This window comes from Channa argus, chromosome 12, assembly GCF_033026475.1.
Source record: "Channa argus isolate prfri chromosome 12, Channa argus male v1.0, whole genome shotgun sequence".
Lineage (NCBI taxonomy): Eukaryota > Metazoa > Chordata > Actinopteri > Anabantiformes > Channidae > Channa > Channa argus.
In genome coordinates this window covers 21,975,452-21,992,941 of record NC_090208.1, presented here as the reverse complement: position 1 = coordinate 21,992,941, position 17,490 = coordinate 21,975,452, and the positions used below count along the sequence as shown (strand labels likewise).

General features: G+C 43.3%; 1 protein-coding gene across 1 annotated transcript; it reads left to right on the top strand.

The window, feature by feature from the left end:
- Positions 1-253: 253 nt before the first annotated feature.
- Positions 254-17,252, top strand: serpinh2 (serine (or cysteine) peptidase inhibitor, clade H, member 2). The gene is made up of 5 exons (XM_067525207.1): positions 254-399; positions 987-1,630; positions 5,775-5,867; positions 6,466-6,698; positions 15,239-17,252. Exons 1-5 carry the CDS (start codon positions 389-391, stop codon positions 15,536-15,538), a joined length of 1,281 nt encoding a protein of 426 aa, XP_067381308.1. The 5' UTR covers positions 254-388; the 3' UTR covers positions 15,539-17,252.
- The last annotated feature ends 238 nt before the right edge of the window (positions 17,253-17,490 follow it).

Genomic DNA, 17,490 nt, shown 5'->3' with positions numbered 1-17,490 from the left:
CTTCAAAGGCGACATAACGGCACATTTTTCTCTGGAGCAAGGCCTAAATTAAAGGATGTTAAAACACACAAATATATATATATATGTATTTGCATGTCACATCCACAGCTCATAGGTGTTATTCCTACATCTACTGTTTTGCTTATTGCTTATTATATTATTTGCTGATTTGATTACTGGGCAGATCCGCTAACTACACTGCGCGCGCTTCCGCAGCTTCACTGCAAAGTCTGGAAGTTCGGAGAAAAACAGGAATGTGTGTCCGGGGTCGAGTGTGAGGGGAGCCGGTGAACTTCCTCTGAGCGCTGCCACGTCTGAGCCCAGCCCCACTTCCTCTGGAGCAAAGCAGCCGAAAGGACAGCGGCGGCGCAGACAGGCTAAACTTTGAATGAATCCACGGTAAATTTGGACAAACATGTCTTTCGTTCTTTGCCTTTCGCACAGAGCTCCGGTGACAAACGACAGACAGAGAGGAGGCTGAGCTGGACAGCAGATGTTTCCAGTCTCCTCCTGTCAGCCCGGCTCGACAGAATCAATGAGTCCGGGTGTTTGGAAGGCAGGGGAGGGTGGGGGGCTAGGGTTGGGGGGCAAAACGCGTATTTTATTTTCTCCTCTTCGTCCTCGACTAAAAAGCTTCCTTTGAAATTTCATCAAATTGTCACACTCTGTTTTTTGCGCAGCGGGTGAGATAATAACCACTTTTCCAAGAGGGGAAGAATTTACAAAATCAAGTTGACTGCTGTGGCACCGTAGGGGAGGGGGCTGCTGATCGCACAAGTACTTTTACAGGAAATGCTGCTTTATCTTAAATATGAGCTGTGCACAAAACAGCTGTGGCTACTCTACTGTTAAAACGCATCCTACTACATGGAATCAATAGTGCTTTTGTCTTTGTTTGCAGCAGAAGTGATTCATTCTTCTCATTCTCACACAAATCTTATATAACTAAATCTTTACAGTGATTCCACTCCTGTGCTTTTTTCCAGATCTGCCATGTTGCCCAGGCTTGACGTCGGTTTCTTAATTTTATCCTCAGTTCTTCTAGTGCAGGGCAGCACGACTAGTTCCCCCAAGAAGAGTCCTGCTGCCCCAGCCAGCCCCCCGGCTCGCCCCCCTTCTCCTGTAGGTGATCTGACCTGGGCTCTGGGTCTGCGTCTGTACCAGGCCATTCGATCTGAGCCGAGCTCCGTCAACATGGTGTTCTCCCCTCTTCTTGTGGCCTCTTCACTTGGAGCACTTGGCGGAGGATCCGCAGGCACCACGGCCAGTCAGGTTCAAGACCTCCTCAAAACGCCATCCTCCTCCAAGGCTGGAGCCAAGATTGGGAATCTTCTGTCAGCGGCATTAAAGAGCTTCACTGACGCCAATGGCACCACCTTTCACTTGCATACATCTTCAGCTGTGTTCTCCAAGCAAGCTCCTCCGGTCAGCAAGGCCTTTGTAAAGGACAGCCAAGACAAGTTCAGGCTCCAGCACCAGCCAATGGGCAAAGGAGATGCTAAGGCCGACCTGAAGCAGCTTTATGCCTGGGCTAAAGCTGGGCTTGGTGGGCTGGATGGAGCTCCTGTGGAGGGAGAAATCAAGGCTAAGGCTGGAGCCTTGATACTGGCCAATGCTCTGCGCTTTAAAGGTGAGCAGAAACGGTGGAACCACAGGGCCTTTCCAAGTAGGCTTGTCTGTACTCGGTTCATCTGTGTCCACAGTATCTTGGAAAAGCATTGGTTGGCTAATGGCAAATTATAACATCGTGTGGAGACAGGCCAGCATAAAGGAATCAACCCTATAGCAAGCTGATCGTTTATTATGGTGAGAATGGTATAACTGGTCGGAGGAGATGAGGACCAGGATGTAGAGCGGTCGTCCTATGTCACAGGGTTGGCCCCGTCTCCTTCTGTCCTTTATATCTAAGTTTGCTAGTCAGGTGCATGTGTGTGAATGGACTGAGTGATGCTGAAATAGGGTAGTGTGCGTTGTAATTGTGGATCAATTTAAAATGTGCTGTGTCACTTGTGGCATATCTTGGAATTTTAATTATTATAAATATGGCATGCACGTGTACCATTTTCACTTTTCAGACTGCACCGAAAGCCTCTGTGCCACTTTGCCTAACACATTGTGTGTGCCAGCATGCCCACCTGTGTGCGGCGTGCATGTCTGTGTGAGTGTTTCGGTGTGCGTGCATGCGGCGGACTCCAGCTGGTGGACACAGCAGATAAAGGATGATTCTGGGGTCTATCACTGAGAGCTTATTCATCTTCCATTGGTGGGTGATGTGTCATCTTAAATAATTGAGTAACAAGTGTCCAGACTCTCTCCCTCGGTGTCGTGCCTAACATCTGTGCTTGGAGAGCTCCAAGTCTGCGGCAGCACGGCTTGGCTCAGATCTGCTCTTTGTGATGGGCTGCAGGGGTGGCAACTAGTCAATGTTTCGATACAAATTCAGTCAGTTAGAAGCCCCATCTGCGATTTAACAGTTGCATCCCATAAACATATCTGTCTCCAACACTTCACTTCACTGTCAATGGTTAAAGAGTAAAATAGAATTTACTTTTAGTAGGCTTTTAAAATAAAGCCAGTGTCTGCAAAACTGGATTTTAGGTCATCACGAGTCACAGAAATTACAAATAGCTGAACTTTATTCCAGATTGCAGTCACTCACCTCTCTGATTCTCACAGCCAACATTCGCCCGCTGACGTAGAACCTCGTTTTCTTTGCAGTATCCACACAAGATGACGATGTGTTAAATATATCCTTCTCTTTCACTTGCTCGTTTTGTGACGCTTTTCGCTTTTTTTGTGCGCATGCTTTTTGTCATTGTGTATCGCTTGTCTGATCTACCCCTGTCTTCACTTTTTCTTTTTTCCAGCATGTCTCCATGTTCACATCCTTATCTTTGTCTATCTGCCTCTATTCCTTCTGTTTTCTCCTGCTGGCATTCTTTTTATTAGGTGCATAGAAGGCAAGGCTGCTGTAGTGAAAACAGGTTACCGACAGATAGACAGCCCTCTGAAAATAACATTCCCTGACAGACTATACATTGATAAGCAGTTTAATTAATTTTCTTTGTTTGATGTTTTGACTTCATTACGAAATGAGTTTTTCGGTGAACCGACCCTCATTGGCCGGTTCATTAATTTTGTGCAGGAAATATACAAATTAGATTATACAGCAGATTGCAGCACGCAAATTAGATTACAGAAAATTGGATTCCTTTAGTTTCGATTCATAATTTAAAAGTGGTCGATAGTTTGCTTTTTGCTGTCTCTGGCTGCCACTGGTTTGTTGTAACTTTTTACATTTGATTTAAGGCTTCTAAGTCATTTTAAACTGTCTGATAATGAAATGGTTTTTAGAGATGGTGCCGGAATTTCTTTTGGCACCGAGCGGGCCTCTGCATCCTTGCCCGTTTTTGTTTGTTTCACTTTCATTCCCTTTAGTTAATTATTGAAAGGCAGAATTAAAAAGCTCTTTTGCCGTCCCTCCTTCCCCAGGCTGTACACAGCATTCAGAGAAAGGGAAGGTCAGGGCCAATTAGTAGTGGAACATGTTTATAGTAGAGACATGGTAAAAGCAAAGAGATTGGAAAAGAGGACCACAGAGAAGGAAGAGTGCACGGAGAGATTTCTGGGTGGGAGGAGGACAAAGAGACATGGAGCAAAAGAGAGAAGCAAAGTGAAAACTGAGAAAAGTAAAGAAAGAGAGGGTAGCCTGCAGAGACAGCAAAAGAGACTGACTGACATAGTGGAGGGATGTAAAAGACCTACCATGGGAGTTCCAGTCCACACTAGTTAATTAATTCAGGCTTTGTTCCTGGTTTAGACAAACAAACATGGGAAATGGAAGAATATAAATAAGATTTTTGAAACTTATATGAGATAATGTAACAACACAGGGACTAGGAGAGAGCGGAAACAAGGTGAGAGAGAACAACTAGTCCCCACATATTTACCCTCAAACAACAATGGCTCGTGAAATACCACAGCTACATCTAATCAAACATTGATGAGGGAGGGGATGGTGCCGGTCCGTCTCATTGATTCTCCTTTGGTTTTTGTCTGAACTTTACAGTATGAATTGCTAAGTCTTTGAGTGATTGGATTTTCTAGCTCTGCAATTGTACCATTGGTCTATTGTCAGTTGATATTAATGGATTTGGGTTTCAAGTGGTCTCTTCGCTGCTGTGCTGTCCTGCAAAAGAAAATGATGCAGTGCGAACTCGAGGCAGGTCCACTCATCTCGAGACAAGCCCGCCAAGCCACACGCACCGAGATCAACAAAGTCTGCTGTGCAGGCTGCAGGAGCTCATTAATTTAATCCCTGCTTGTTACGGATTTGTGCCATTTTCACATACACAACTGTGGAGAAATTGTTCATCGTGACATCATTTCAACACGCCTGGCACTTTAGGTGACTGTAAGCCAGTTGTTTTTGAATTCCAACACGATCATATTTCTCTCTCTGATGTTACAGGAAGCAGAACAAAAGGCTGATGTGTGCTAGCAAGCCTGGCAGGAAGAATCGAATGTTGGTTTGCTGTGACGTTTGATTGGCTGAGGCCAAGATGGACCTGGGTGGTTTTAGGGAAAACCACCCCTCATGCTGTCAAGTTAGTGATTGACAGAACATTTTAAGACATCAGTTTTGAATGTAAGGCAGCGCAGATGTCGACCATTGTAAACGTATCCCTGCTTAGCGCCAACGTGTTAGTACTGTCGATGTTGGGAATGTTTTCACTCTGATCGCGTGCAGGCATTTTACTGAAAGCATCAACTCTGCCTAAGTGCAGTTTCACAGAGCTCCTAGCATTTCTGCAGATTCTTAGTCCTGTTTTTATCTCTCTTTCAAGTTCCCCAGTTTGATTGATGTGCAAGGACCACAATGGAAATAAGCTTTTAGCTTCATTGTGTTTTTTCCTTGACAGTTTAATTGTATGGCAGGAGCAGATAACCATAGTCCTGTCTTTGTTTTATTGTCATTAAATATGTCTTACTGCTTAACCTAGAGTTCTTTTGATGTCATTTCGTCAAACAAAAATGTCAAACATTCACTGTCAATGGGACAAGTTTGCTGCTGTCTTTTATCTTTTTAAAATGTTATTGGTGTCAGAATGTTGTTCGGGCAAAACAAGCAATTTGAAGATGTCACCTTGGGTTCTGGGAGGTTGACGTGGGTATTTTTCACTATTTCTGGGCCTCCATGCACCTTAGCATTGTGGCGTGAATGATCTTTTCAAATAACTGATCAATAATGAAAACCAACATTAGCCAAAGCCCTGGGCAGCCCCTGTTGTCATTCACAAGGAGCGACATTATCTGTCAATCTCCTCACTTCATCCAGTGTCACTTGCTCTATTGAATTGGCCAGCAGCTTTGGGGATGTGTTGTGAGGTTATTACAGCAGTAATTCCACTGCTCTTATCCTCTCCTAAATTGACAGCTGTCAGGGGGTTAGTAGGGTCAAGTGGGATGTGGTGAACAGTGATTGGGATGCTGTGGCCTTAAGGACCTCATAACTGCCTCAGTATGGTTCTCCAACGCCATAGCTTTGTGAAGATAGGGCATTGCTTAATGGGCAGTACCTGTCTGCGATTCCTGAGGGGTGTCGCCCGTGTCAGACTGAATGACGTCTATACGTATTTTATGAACAAGGCATGATTTAACCTTGTAGCTACCTTTTCACCTCTCATCATTCAGTACTTTCTTTCAACTTGTCCATGTCAAGCACTCGGTATTCAAAATGGCTCTGTCCTCTGTTTATGTGACTCTTTCCTCAGGCCTGTGGGAGAGAGAGTTCAGTCAGGAGAGCACAGATCGGCGAACCTTCTTGGGGAAGAAATACACCAAAGTGGTGATGATGCACAGAGCAGGTAAAGCAAAAAAAACAAAAACACAGTCTGTTGCTGCTGTGCTCCTGCCAGCAAATAAGTGCAGTAAAAAGCAATCAAGCTCTAAAATGGCTAGAACATCTGTAAGGTCCAATCTACTTCCTCCTATTTATCACTGTGTACCTTATGATTTATTTAACACGCTTTCCATATTTTATGTATTGTCTTAAAACAGGAAGGCAGAGTGGAGTTTCTGCTATGACAGCAGTAAAAGATGTTGAAGATATACATTGTATTGTGTTTAATGTAATAATGTCATTTCCAATTCACGAAAAAGATTATTTCAGTAATCCTTTGTCTTTCTGTTTAAGATTGCATTCACATTATGTTTGAATGGACTTGATCCAGCTCTGTAGTGTTTTCTCTCTCTCAGTTTAGTTCTTTTTGGCAGATAAGAACTCAGGTGCCAGCAAATGCAGTAAACTGCAGTGACACAGCTGAAAATTCAAGCAAGCCTCAGCCGTCTTCCAGGAGACTAATTCCTCTGTAGTACTGCTGAATAGCAAAAAATGTTACATTATGGCAAACTCTCTCCTTGTCTCCTTGAGTCTCTGATCCTTACTGTCTGCCTCCGCTTCAGGTTTGTACCGTTTCCACGAAGACATGGAAAACATGGTGCAGGTTCTGGAGGTACCTCTGTGGGGAGACAAGGCCAGTTTGGTGCTCCTGCTGCCTTTTCACGTGGAGAATCTGGATCGGGTGGAGAAGCTGCTGAACCCGGAGCGGCTGTCCAAGTGGTTGGAGAAGACCGGTGTTACCAGTGTGGCCATCTCCCTCCCCAGGGCAAACATCAGCAGTACACTCAGCCTACAGGTTAGTTCAACATTGCGTGTGTGGCCACTTTATCAAATGGTCTACGATATTAAATCTCCCATTACAGTGAGTTTATTGTAGAATAAGAGATTAAACCCAAAACTAACTTATTGATATTGGTTACACTTAACTAAACTTATATTTCAGGCTCATGTCTCAGTTTGTGACGACCACAACGAGGGTTGTCTCTGATGTTGTCTATGTTGAAGTGTTTGGTTAAAAATTTGGCTGATGACTAATTCTTCACCTGATAGGGTGATGACCTCACTGAGGATCAGGTGGTTTCAGTGGTTCCTTTAGTGTTTATCATAGACTTTGCATTCTAGTCCATCTACAACACTGTTCTGTTGTAGCATCACATCTTTAAGGTGGTGATTCTACAGGGCTTCTAAATGTCTTCCCAAGAGAGTTGACTGGCAGGTATGCAAATATAGCCATCTTGAATTATCCATCCATCAGTTCATCTATCCATTATCTTTAACTGCCTATCCTGTTCAGGGTTACAGGGGGCTGGAGCCTATTCCAGCTATCACTGGAGGAGATGTTGTCCCCCTGGACAGGTTCCCAGTCTACAGTGCATCCAGAAAGTTTCCCAGTGCTTAACTTTCTCGACATTTTGTTATGTTACAAATTGTATTATTCCAAAATTTATCAAATTTATTATCTTCCTCAAAATTCTACAAAATGACAGAGCACATTTTAGCATTTTAGCACATTTATTCAAAAAAACAAAACAAATAAAATCACATGTACATAAGTATTCATGAACTCTGGTGCATCCTGTTCCCACTCCTTGTACCACTTGAGTGGAGTCCACTTGTGGGAAATTCAGTTGATTGAACATGGTTTGGAAAACATACACCCGTTTATATAAGGTCCCACAGTTAACAGTGCATGTCAGAGCACAAACCCCTCCACGAAGTCCAAGGAATTGTCTGTAGACCTCTGAGACAGAACAGATCTAGGGATAGGTACAGAAAAATTTCTGGAGCCATTGAAGGTTTTCTCTTTACTCATCCCAGAGGACTAGGATAACGTGCTTGAGCAGTACAGTAAATGTGCAGTGGAGAGGAGGTTGCCCAGCTTTTTAATACTGGAATGGAATGTGAACTAGAAGATCCCTGCATGCAGCTACAATTGTAGTTTCTTTGTTTGGTTTCTATCTGCCATTCATTTCCTGTATCCACACACAGGATCATTTTTCACTTTACCTGATATGCTTTTCATATCTCCAAGCAATGTCGTCATCATTCTCATCATTTCTGTCTTTCCAGCCTCTTCTGTAGTGTTTCCATGTCCCCTTTTCTTTGTCCTTAGCTCATATTGCCCACCTCCTCTTCCTGGCTTTTGCTATGCTTATCTTTTTGCTTCTTCTCTCCCTTCATGAATAATTTTTTTCTCTATTCATGTCTTTCCCCATTCTCCTCACTTGGTGCCCTGTCCTTGTGTCCTGCTGCTCTAGCTTCATGTTTTGTTTTGTTTCTCACTTGTCATTTCTTCCTCTTTCTTTTCTTCCTCCATAAATTCTTCACCTGTGACCCCTCTCTTCCGTACTTTTCTGTCTCCTTCTTTTTCATGCTCTTGGTAACTGAATCAGTGGCCTGGCTTGACCCTCCCAGCTTAGAGCAGATTCTGACTCTAGTGAGGTTAAATGTCATTTCTTCCCACCGTTCTCCTCTCTCCCTTGAGGTGATTGGCATCCAGTTGCGTGCACACACAGCATCAGACTGTAATGGTGCTCAGCAGGAAATTAGAGCCCGGCTGCCGGGAGGCTAAGTATGGCCCAAGGACCTGTAGCACCTCAGTGGGCTTTCAATGTCTCCCGCAGACCTCCTTTTGCAGGAGCACAAAAGTCATGCCACAGCCCAGCTGGTAGTTTGAATCTCCGCTTCTGTTACCCTCAAAGCCAGCAAATAGCTGGTCTGAGGACAGAAGAGGAGGAGCAGCAGGCAGACAAGCAGCAGCTTAGTGGCTGCTGATGTTAATGTGTGTGCAGGGGTTGTTAAGGTCCACACAGGCCAAACCGAAGTCTGTGTCGAGTTGCTGACTGGGAGGTAAGAGAGTTGTCAGGCTGGTGAAGGAGCATGTATTTGACCAGGCCACAGGGTCTGCAGCAGAGGCGAGGGCACAGCCAAAGTACTGGAATCACACAGGCCTTCGCACTTTTAAGAGTGTCCTGCTTGTGTAGGTCATTTTGAAAAGAAACTTTCCTTCTCAAGTTTATTCTACTGAGCTTAATAAATAAACAGCTACGTTATGTATTTAACAGGGGTCCTGATCACATTTTCTAACACATTACAAAATGTGTAGTCCACTTAATTTGGTCAACTTATTTTTCACAAGGTACATGTTCCAACTATCCATATCTACTGCCACCCTGTTTGTAGAAGGGTGTTACTGAGTAGATTCGTCCCTCACAAATGGTCTTTGGCAGTGTACAGACACTGGACTGCTCAGGACACACAAACCTACCAATAGCCAAGTTCAGTTTTGGTCTGTCATCTTGTTACATACAGAATATATGTAAATTAGCAACATGTGATATGCCTTTCCAAGGGGGGAGATTTGCCATTAAAACTGGCAAAATCAATGGTCAGTGCCAACACAAAATGAGAAGCAGCTACATGTTTTAGACTGTGCTTTTTGCTAATAAGGAAAGAGGGAATTAATAGCAGATTTGTAAGCTTGTTCACTTGCATACTGTTTGTAAGCAAAATACTTGTAGTGAAGAGCCTGGCTGTCATCGAAGCAAAGTTAAGAAAGGAAAATATGTCAAAACAGTGGATTGTCAATATACAGGTATAGACATTTCCATGACTTAAAAGTTTTAGTGAGTACTACAGACCTTGTTTGTATTCAGACTCAATAGGAAGCAAATTTTAACGTTGCATTATTTACATAAATTCGATATAGTAGTTAGATAGTTTTTTTGCCGTGCATGATTATTTACCCTAAATGTACTGAATGCTTAGACTGTATAACTTGTGAGCTATAGTGACCTACCAAATTTTGCTGCACTGTCTCTGTGCTCAGTGTGTCTTCACCTCAGCTAGTGTAGATGAGTGAGAAACATATGGAAAGAGAGAGAGGTTAGTTGAACCTGGCAGATTCAGAGGGCACACCAGTTAAACCCGTTTCCCCAGGGCAGGTTACTCCGACTGGAACCTATTACCATGTTGTCTTTGGATGTACATTGTAACCTCATCATGGGCTGATGAAATCCACTTTGCCCTCTTTATAGTTTAACAAACATCTCTGTAGAATTGTGCTGCCATGTTATTCTGCTAACCATGCCCTGAAGAACAAGCTTTTGACATTAACATTGTCACGACACTCTGGGGATGAAACTGTGATCTGGAACTAAGGCTTGAAATGACTCATTTTGACATGGCTATGACTTTGCTAGAGAGAGCAGAAAACCTACTGTTGCACAAAGAAAGTTGGCCACACAGAATAAAAAACTTTTACCCTGGTAAATAACTAAAATACACTACACAGTGCTCTCATTATTCAACCTAATTATGGAGAAGCACTTAAATGTTTTGGCCTCTGTTTCTCTGACTCGTCATGAGTTGTCTCCCTTCATTTGCTCTCTGAGGTAAAATAACTGCATTGGAGGAATCATTATGAAAGGGCTAAAGCTCTGAACAAACTTTCAACCCACTCCAGTCTCATTTTGTCTGTCTGTCCAGACCCACTGTCCAGTGACAGCTAGCCATGTCCTCTCTGACGATCATTTTTCCAATTGGCTCGGGCAAATAATTGCTCATCACTGTACATTAATACTGTTTACCACTCTGTCAGCGCTTAGGACGGCTATGTTATGGACTCCTGAGAGGGCAGCATCTGAACAAACACATGATCATAGATCGTGTGTGTGTGTGTGTGTGTGTGTCACGTAACATTTTTGTCCGCTGTGTGTTCTTGCTGAGCTGGTGCATCCAAACACCACTGCTCAATTGGCTAATTGTGATTGTAATGCGCAGAATGTGCGTCTTCGTTATTAAGGCTACATAACTACACTGAAGTTAGGATAGTAGTATAAGCCTTTAGCTCCAACTAGTATGCATCTAACTGCACTGGTATCAATCACATTATAGATATACTAATCTATTACCATCCAATAGATGATACATCAGTTTTTATGTTTACAACAAAGCTTTTCTTGATATTGCCTCCCCCCAGGAAAGAGACCGTGCTACTTGGGAATCAGTTTCTTGTCCCGGAGCCAGTTCTTTTTCAGTATCAATGCAAAGAACTGCTTCTAAAGTAGGCACTGGCTCTGACCCAGTCCTGGAACGGGTTTGATGGAAAAGGTGTATAATGCTCCACCACTCAGTATCCACACCTTGCCTCTGTTGACCTAAATAGGAGTGACATTTTGGAGGCCAATGAGCAGCAGAGGTGGAGGAGGATGAGTCGGGGGGTCAATGATTGCTTGGGGACAAGGTGGAAAGCGACACAAAAAACTGAATAGCTGCACAGCTCTGGCTTTTTCTTTCTTTTTTTTTCTATCTCCCTGTTTGTGGTATTCTCCTCTGGTGAAGGGCGGACTGTCGGGCTATGTAGCCAGAGACGGCGAACTCTCTTAACAAGCCTGGCCCAGAGGTCACCGACTAAACCACCCTCATTGCTCTCTCCTTCTGTCTCTGATCCAGAGCTGACCAGGCCACACAAAAATACACACTAATGGCTGAGCCTGAGCTCCATTCTGGCTGGATGTTCAGTCAGGCACCAAGACATATGAGTGTGCACTGGAGAGCTTACTCAATCATAGCTAATGAGGTCAAAAGGCCATCAAATATTTACCAGAGCACACTTTGCAGTATACAGTGTCGAGGGGCCAGCTGTTTTAACCGTTACAACAGCTCTGGATCTGCTCTGTATGAATTATAAGATGTGTTTCGTGGCCATTAGTTACATTTCTCACTAAAAGCTAAAGTTTCTTTATTCTTTTTCATTTTTGTTAAAATGGCCTTGCGGAATACAATATGTGTACTCATGTGTCTGTGCGTGAAAGAAACAGAGTGTATTGACCATGCAAAAGAAAAAACCCATGTAAATAACAAATCAATCAGAGCACTGCTGATGAGACTCAATAAAGAGATTGAGAGGCTTTGAAGCCTCGAGAGCTGATGGTGTGAGAGAGAAAAGGAGCTTTTATTTATTTTTATAGTTTGCATCAAATGTGTCCGTGAAATGGAGCTGTGATGATGCCAGTGCTACATACTGTACTGCATGCTCGAAACCACCCACACAGGATGTTAAGGGCAGTATTGAATTAGGCAGAACACGTCTGTAGTTGTTTAATGTGGCGACAGCTTACAAGAATAATTTGGTGGGTGTTATTGGTAAGCCAGTGGGAGCAGGATGTGTGTGTGTGCTGGAGCAGTGGAGATAGGAGATTTTACTTATAATCTTGTACAGCTGTTGAGCCTCATATAGTCATGATTTGAGTGTCACAACTAAAAGGATCAAATTGAACCTAGTTTGTTACACTTTGGAGCATTTAATGTTGACAGTCAAGAGATAAAATGTGTGTGGTGTTTAAAAACAACCTGTGGAGTTTTTTGTGTCTCATCAAAATGCGTAATGTAGCCTGACAAACATAGATTGATTTCTTCCTCAACCCTATTTAAATAGATTTGGTTGTTACCACTGCTTTGTTTACACCACAAAGTAATCGTCATTTTAAAAACAGGCCAAAAATATTAAGTAATCGTAAAATTAGAAATGCATAAATTCGAGTAGTATGTCTAACACATCAAGTCATTATTGAAGCAAAAAATAAAATATAAAAAAAATTGGCACACAGGTGCCAATTTAATGATAAAGAAGGAATTTAAAACTGTAATCTCAACTCAGGGTTTTGACAGTTTTATTACCTTTTAAATTAGCAAATTAGTTGATTTTTCAATAATTAAAATAATCTTTAGCTGCATATTTTCAATGTGTCATGCGAATCACTTTATTATCCAAATCACAAGTTTTGGTTAAGATGTATAACTGCTGAAGTTGACCTTCATATTGAAACTCCCTTCATTCTCTCTTCCACGAACGCAAACTACGTGCTAGATCTTTGCTTGTGCTCGTACCCTGACATATTTGGCCTTAGCTATGCTGCAGTCCCTAAAACAATAAATGTAATATCCGATTTACATACATATAGCATTACAGAAAAGTGAGTACAGAAGTAAATTCAGTCCTACAAGTGACATGACCGATGACTTAAATGATTATTTTCTTTTTTGTTTAGGTACTCGGCACATGCTCCCTGTTGATTGTTAAGACAAAACATGTCTGTGTGTTTTTAGAAACGGTTATTATAAGTCAGCTGCAGTGACTCCTCACAGATAGAGCTGTAACATGCCCTGGCTGCCACAGGTCCAGCCAACAAGCTACTTAGTGGGCTCAACGATTCAGCTGAAATAATGTGATGCCGAGTGCTACAGACGCGTGAGGGTTGATGCCGTGCTACCTTCCGGCCTGGTTAGACTCCAATGCTGTAGGCCAAGTAAGCCTTGCGCACACACACATACATAGAGGAAACCACCAGCTGACGATGCCTGTGGCTCTCCCTTGCAGACAAATAGCTCGTTGATGTGCTGTATGAGCCATCAGCAGTCGACTCGGTGCTGTTCCATCTAAGATTCATGTAGTGCCTCAGTGAGAAAGGGCAGCCAAAGAGCACCTCCCAGAGGTTTTCCTCCCTATATAATGCAGCACCACACCTTTGCAGTTCAAGGGGACTCCATGGGCCCCTGTGACACAGCTGGCCTGTTTCCTAGCTTGCTGCCACAGGGTCCCTCAATTTTTAAACACCTTATACCTTGAAAAAATTAAGTGTTTTTTGCCTTAGCAAATATAGTGAGAGAGTCAGAGAAGAAGCCTAGGTCACACTGGGGTTGGTTCAGTCTATTTATAACTTTACGGTGGCACCTACAGCACTGTAGGCCACGTGAACTGGGTCACCAAAAAATACTTGTAAAGCGAATGAGGAAGGATGAGCATGAGTGACACAGGCAGAGGCCAAAAACAGCTGCTTTTCTTCACGCACACATTTGTCTTCAACAATTTGAGGAAGCCATCAGCCAAAATCTGTCTCGGTTTCCTTGTTAGATAAGGGGCGAAAAATGAAATGAAATGATCGCAGATAGAGAGCAAGGAGTTGGGAGCGCTCTGTTTATCGGGACGAGGTGGCCTGTCTAAGAAAGAGAAGGATGAGGCAGGGAGGAAAAGACTGAGTTAGGAAGAGACGGAGAAAGAAGGACAGAGAAAGCGATAAAATAGAGATACACAGGGCAGATGAGGGATGGGGATACTAGGCGAGAGGTAGAACTGCAGAGGAAGACAGTGATGTAGTGGTAGTGACTGGAAAAAGAGAGGGAGAGTAGAGGAATAATTGATGAGGACAATAGAAGTGCATTAGAGCAGGAGGTTTTGTGTGTGTGTGTGTGTGTCTGGTGAGGAAAAGTGTGCTAGAAAACACAAGCGCAACACTAGAACAGGAGTGACAGATGCCTTTTACTCTATGGTTTAGACTTATTTCATGTTTAGGCATGGACTAACGTGACACAATATCACTTCCTCATGCACGCATAGCTCAACTTTTAAGTAGAAAGGCAGACACTCGGCATCTTTACTGGAATTGTCCATTAGCATGTGGTTTTAGGAAGTTATCAGTATTCGGCTGAGCTGTGACAATGTGGTTTTGAAGCGAAAACCAACGTCAGCGAGGCAGCACCCACAGAACATTTACATTTACCCAGATAACTCATCCAAATCATCAAGACTTCCTGTAATCCAGCAGAAGTTTTTTCCGATGCAAAGTTTAATCACCTAAAGTTTAAACAATGCACCAGCAGAAAACAATACCACCACCCACTCCTCTTTCTCTGCAACTTTTCTTCTTTCTGTGGCCTTCCACACATCCACACACTCAAACCCACACATGCTCTCATCTGGCCCCAGGAGAAGCCTGTCACTGTGAGTGGCCCTCTGCCATGGGAGGATAAACTACCTGTCATGACGACGACTTTCTGTGGAATTCATATCAGAGGCAAAACAAAGGAGGTGCTGAGGTCACGGGGCATCACTCTTAAATTATTCATCCTCTGCTTCCTCCTTCCGTCTCCTCTCTGCCTGTCGCCCACTTTGTTCTGCCAGCTCACAACAAGGGCAACTGTCAGCCTCCTTCCAATCTCAGATTTTTGGGATGGAACGTAAATAAATATAGTCACAAACTCCTTCACAAAAGCTAATGATTGACTATTTAGGAGGGTTACGATAATCACGTGGAGGGTTGGGAATGGCAGGTGTATGTCTCCCACTTCTAAATGTCACAGCATCATGAAATGTTTAACATGTGCATTCCCTCCTACTTGTTGTTGGGTCTCTTTGTGTGCATAATTGATCAGTGGCCTGGCAGCTGCTAGTTCATATGCATGCAGGACGTCTCTATGTAAGATGGCTTTAAGCACTGTGAGAATTTCGTTTAAGACAGTCCATAAATGCCACCCCGCTGTGTTTTCCCATTTCAGAAGCCGCTGTCTGCTCTGGGCCTGACCGATGCCTGGGACCAGAAGGTGGCAGATTTCTCCGGTGTGTCAGGCAAGAGCAAAGGAAAGCTTCACCTGGGTGGTGTCTTCCATTGGGCTTCCTTGGAGCTGGCTGCTGAAGCTGGGAAAGGAGCTGCAGTGGAGGAGAACATACAAAAGCCCAAGCTGTTTTATGCAGATCACCCTTTCATCATCTTTGTCCGAGACAATGCTACTGGAGCCCTGCTGCTGATGGGAGCTGTGGACCACGTGGAGGGAGAACCCCTCCACGATGAACTGTAGCACCCTCCATCATCTATACTGCTTTTCCCTATAAATCATTTTCTGTTTTTTAACACACTCCCTCGCAAAGACCACACACTTGTTTCTAAGTCGAGACATTGTCATTCACTGTGGCACGCTTATCACATCAGACTATGGCTGGCTGTCATACATTGACACCACATACTCTTACGTTGACTGACACTGACACTGCCATACACGACACTTACACAGCCTCTCACACACCCATATACACACAGCAACACCTACTACATACCACTAAAATACTGTTCAAGACAATACTAAAGTCGACAGCTACAGCAAAAACACTAACTTTGAGTGACTCCTTGCTTTTTCTTTCTCCTATGCATGCTCATCCACACACACACACACACACATTCAAGGCCTCAATGATCAAGTCAGCACAAACAATGACAAACAAGAGCGTACTGACAAAGACTAACATGCTGACAAGTAGAAGCAGTTACACAGACACAACACACACTGCAGCACCGTCAAAGAACTTTAACAAACAGAAGCTGGCAGTGGCACTTGAATTCTGTCTGTCAGGGCGAACGCCAGGACAGGTGACCGACAGATCAAGGGTGCCCATGTGGCCTCTTGTAGAACTGGCAGGGACTTGGGATACATCTGGAGAAGACTGACTGATCAGCCAAGTGCTTATTGATTAGCAAGCTTAATGCTAATGGCCGTAATGAGTCACAACGCTTGTCAAAACAGAGAGGATGGGGGAACCTTTTAATCTCTATCTGTTACTATCAAGATTCAGTTACATCGTTGGGTTGTTGGAAACAAGCATGTATGAAATCGCTTGACCTTAATGCATCATCTTAATATTTAGAACAGTTACAGCAAAGAGGTGATTTTTATTTGTATATTTGTTGAACAACAGGAAATACCTACTTTTGTAATGTATATTTGGTTATACCCACCTAATCTACAGTATATTTATTAATGTCTTTACCTGATCTTGATGGAAACAATCAATCAAACATGCACTATAAATACTACATGTGGATTACCTCAGCTCCATCTTTCTTGTCTAAAACAGGGGGCTTTTTTTATTTTTTATTTATTTAACTTCAACCCTGAATGAAATTCGCTGAGATTGAGCTTCAGGGGTGTGGAAGTTGATTTAAATCCCTGAACTAGCTTCAGATTCCGCATTTTAATGGTAAGGTATTGTACTGTATAATAGAATTGCAGTGTGTGGCAAGTGCATCAGCAACTTCGTCAACCTCTAATAACTCACTATATGTGTCCAAACAAAAAAAGGTAAAACATCGACATCCTTCTAAAACAGTGGTAGCATTTTTGTTGTCTCCAAATACTGTAACATCTCAGTGCTAGTATGTCTGCACACAAAAAAACACTTGTGTTCTACGACTTTTATTCTATGTGCTGTAAAGGTCTGGTGCCAAACAGATAAAGTGGCATATTTTCCTAAAGGTAAAATGTAAATGTGTGCTGCATCTGTCCTGTGAAAGTAAGCTAAGTCAGAGTGTCTAGACACACAGCTGGTCTGTCTGATGCACAGCATTCAATGTGTTCCAGCAACACTTCAGTGTTGCAGCTTTGTTCCTAATTTAGCCCTCTGCACAGGTCTGCTCAGCAACAGTGTGTTTTGTGCAGCTGTGTGTGTGTGTGGGTGTGGGTGTGTGTCCATGTACTGTTCATGAGCGCATTCATGGGTGAATAAAGCTACTACAATGACCTCTCTGCAGTGGCCTTCTGTGCAGCAGGGACTTGTAAAGGGCGCTATACTGTGGGTATACTCCACACTGAATAAACCTGGGTGCTCAATTTAGACAAGCCAATGATGGATCCAAGGCACATCAATCCTGCTCGTTCAGACACCACCTCCCCGCTGACTCACCTCCACATTTTATTCAGCTCAGAACACTGACAAACAAATGCATGTCCACATCTGCTCACAGCTAGCCAGACATAAT

What these genes read in the sequence shown, in the direction of transcription:
- serpinh2 (XM_067525207.1), top strand. An exon ending in GGTGATGATGCACAGAGCAG is followed by an intron (nt 5,868 to 6,465) that starts GTAAAGCAAAAA and finishes CCTCCGCTTCAG; the next exon opens with GTTTGTACCGTTTCCACGAA. An exon ending in GCAGTACACTCAGCCTACAG is followed by an intron (nt 6,699 to 15,238) that starts GTTAGTTCAACA and finishes TTCCCATTTCAG; the next exon opens with AAGCCGCTGTCTGCTCTGGG.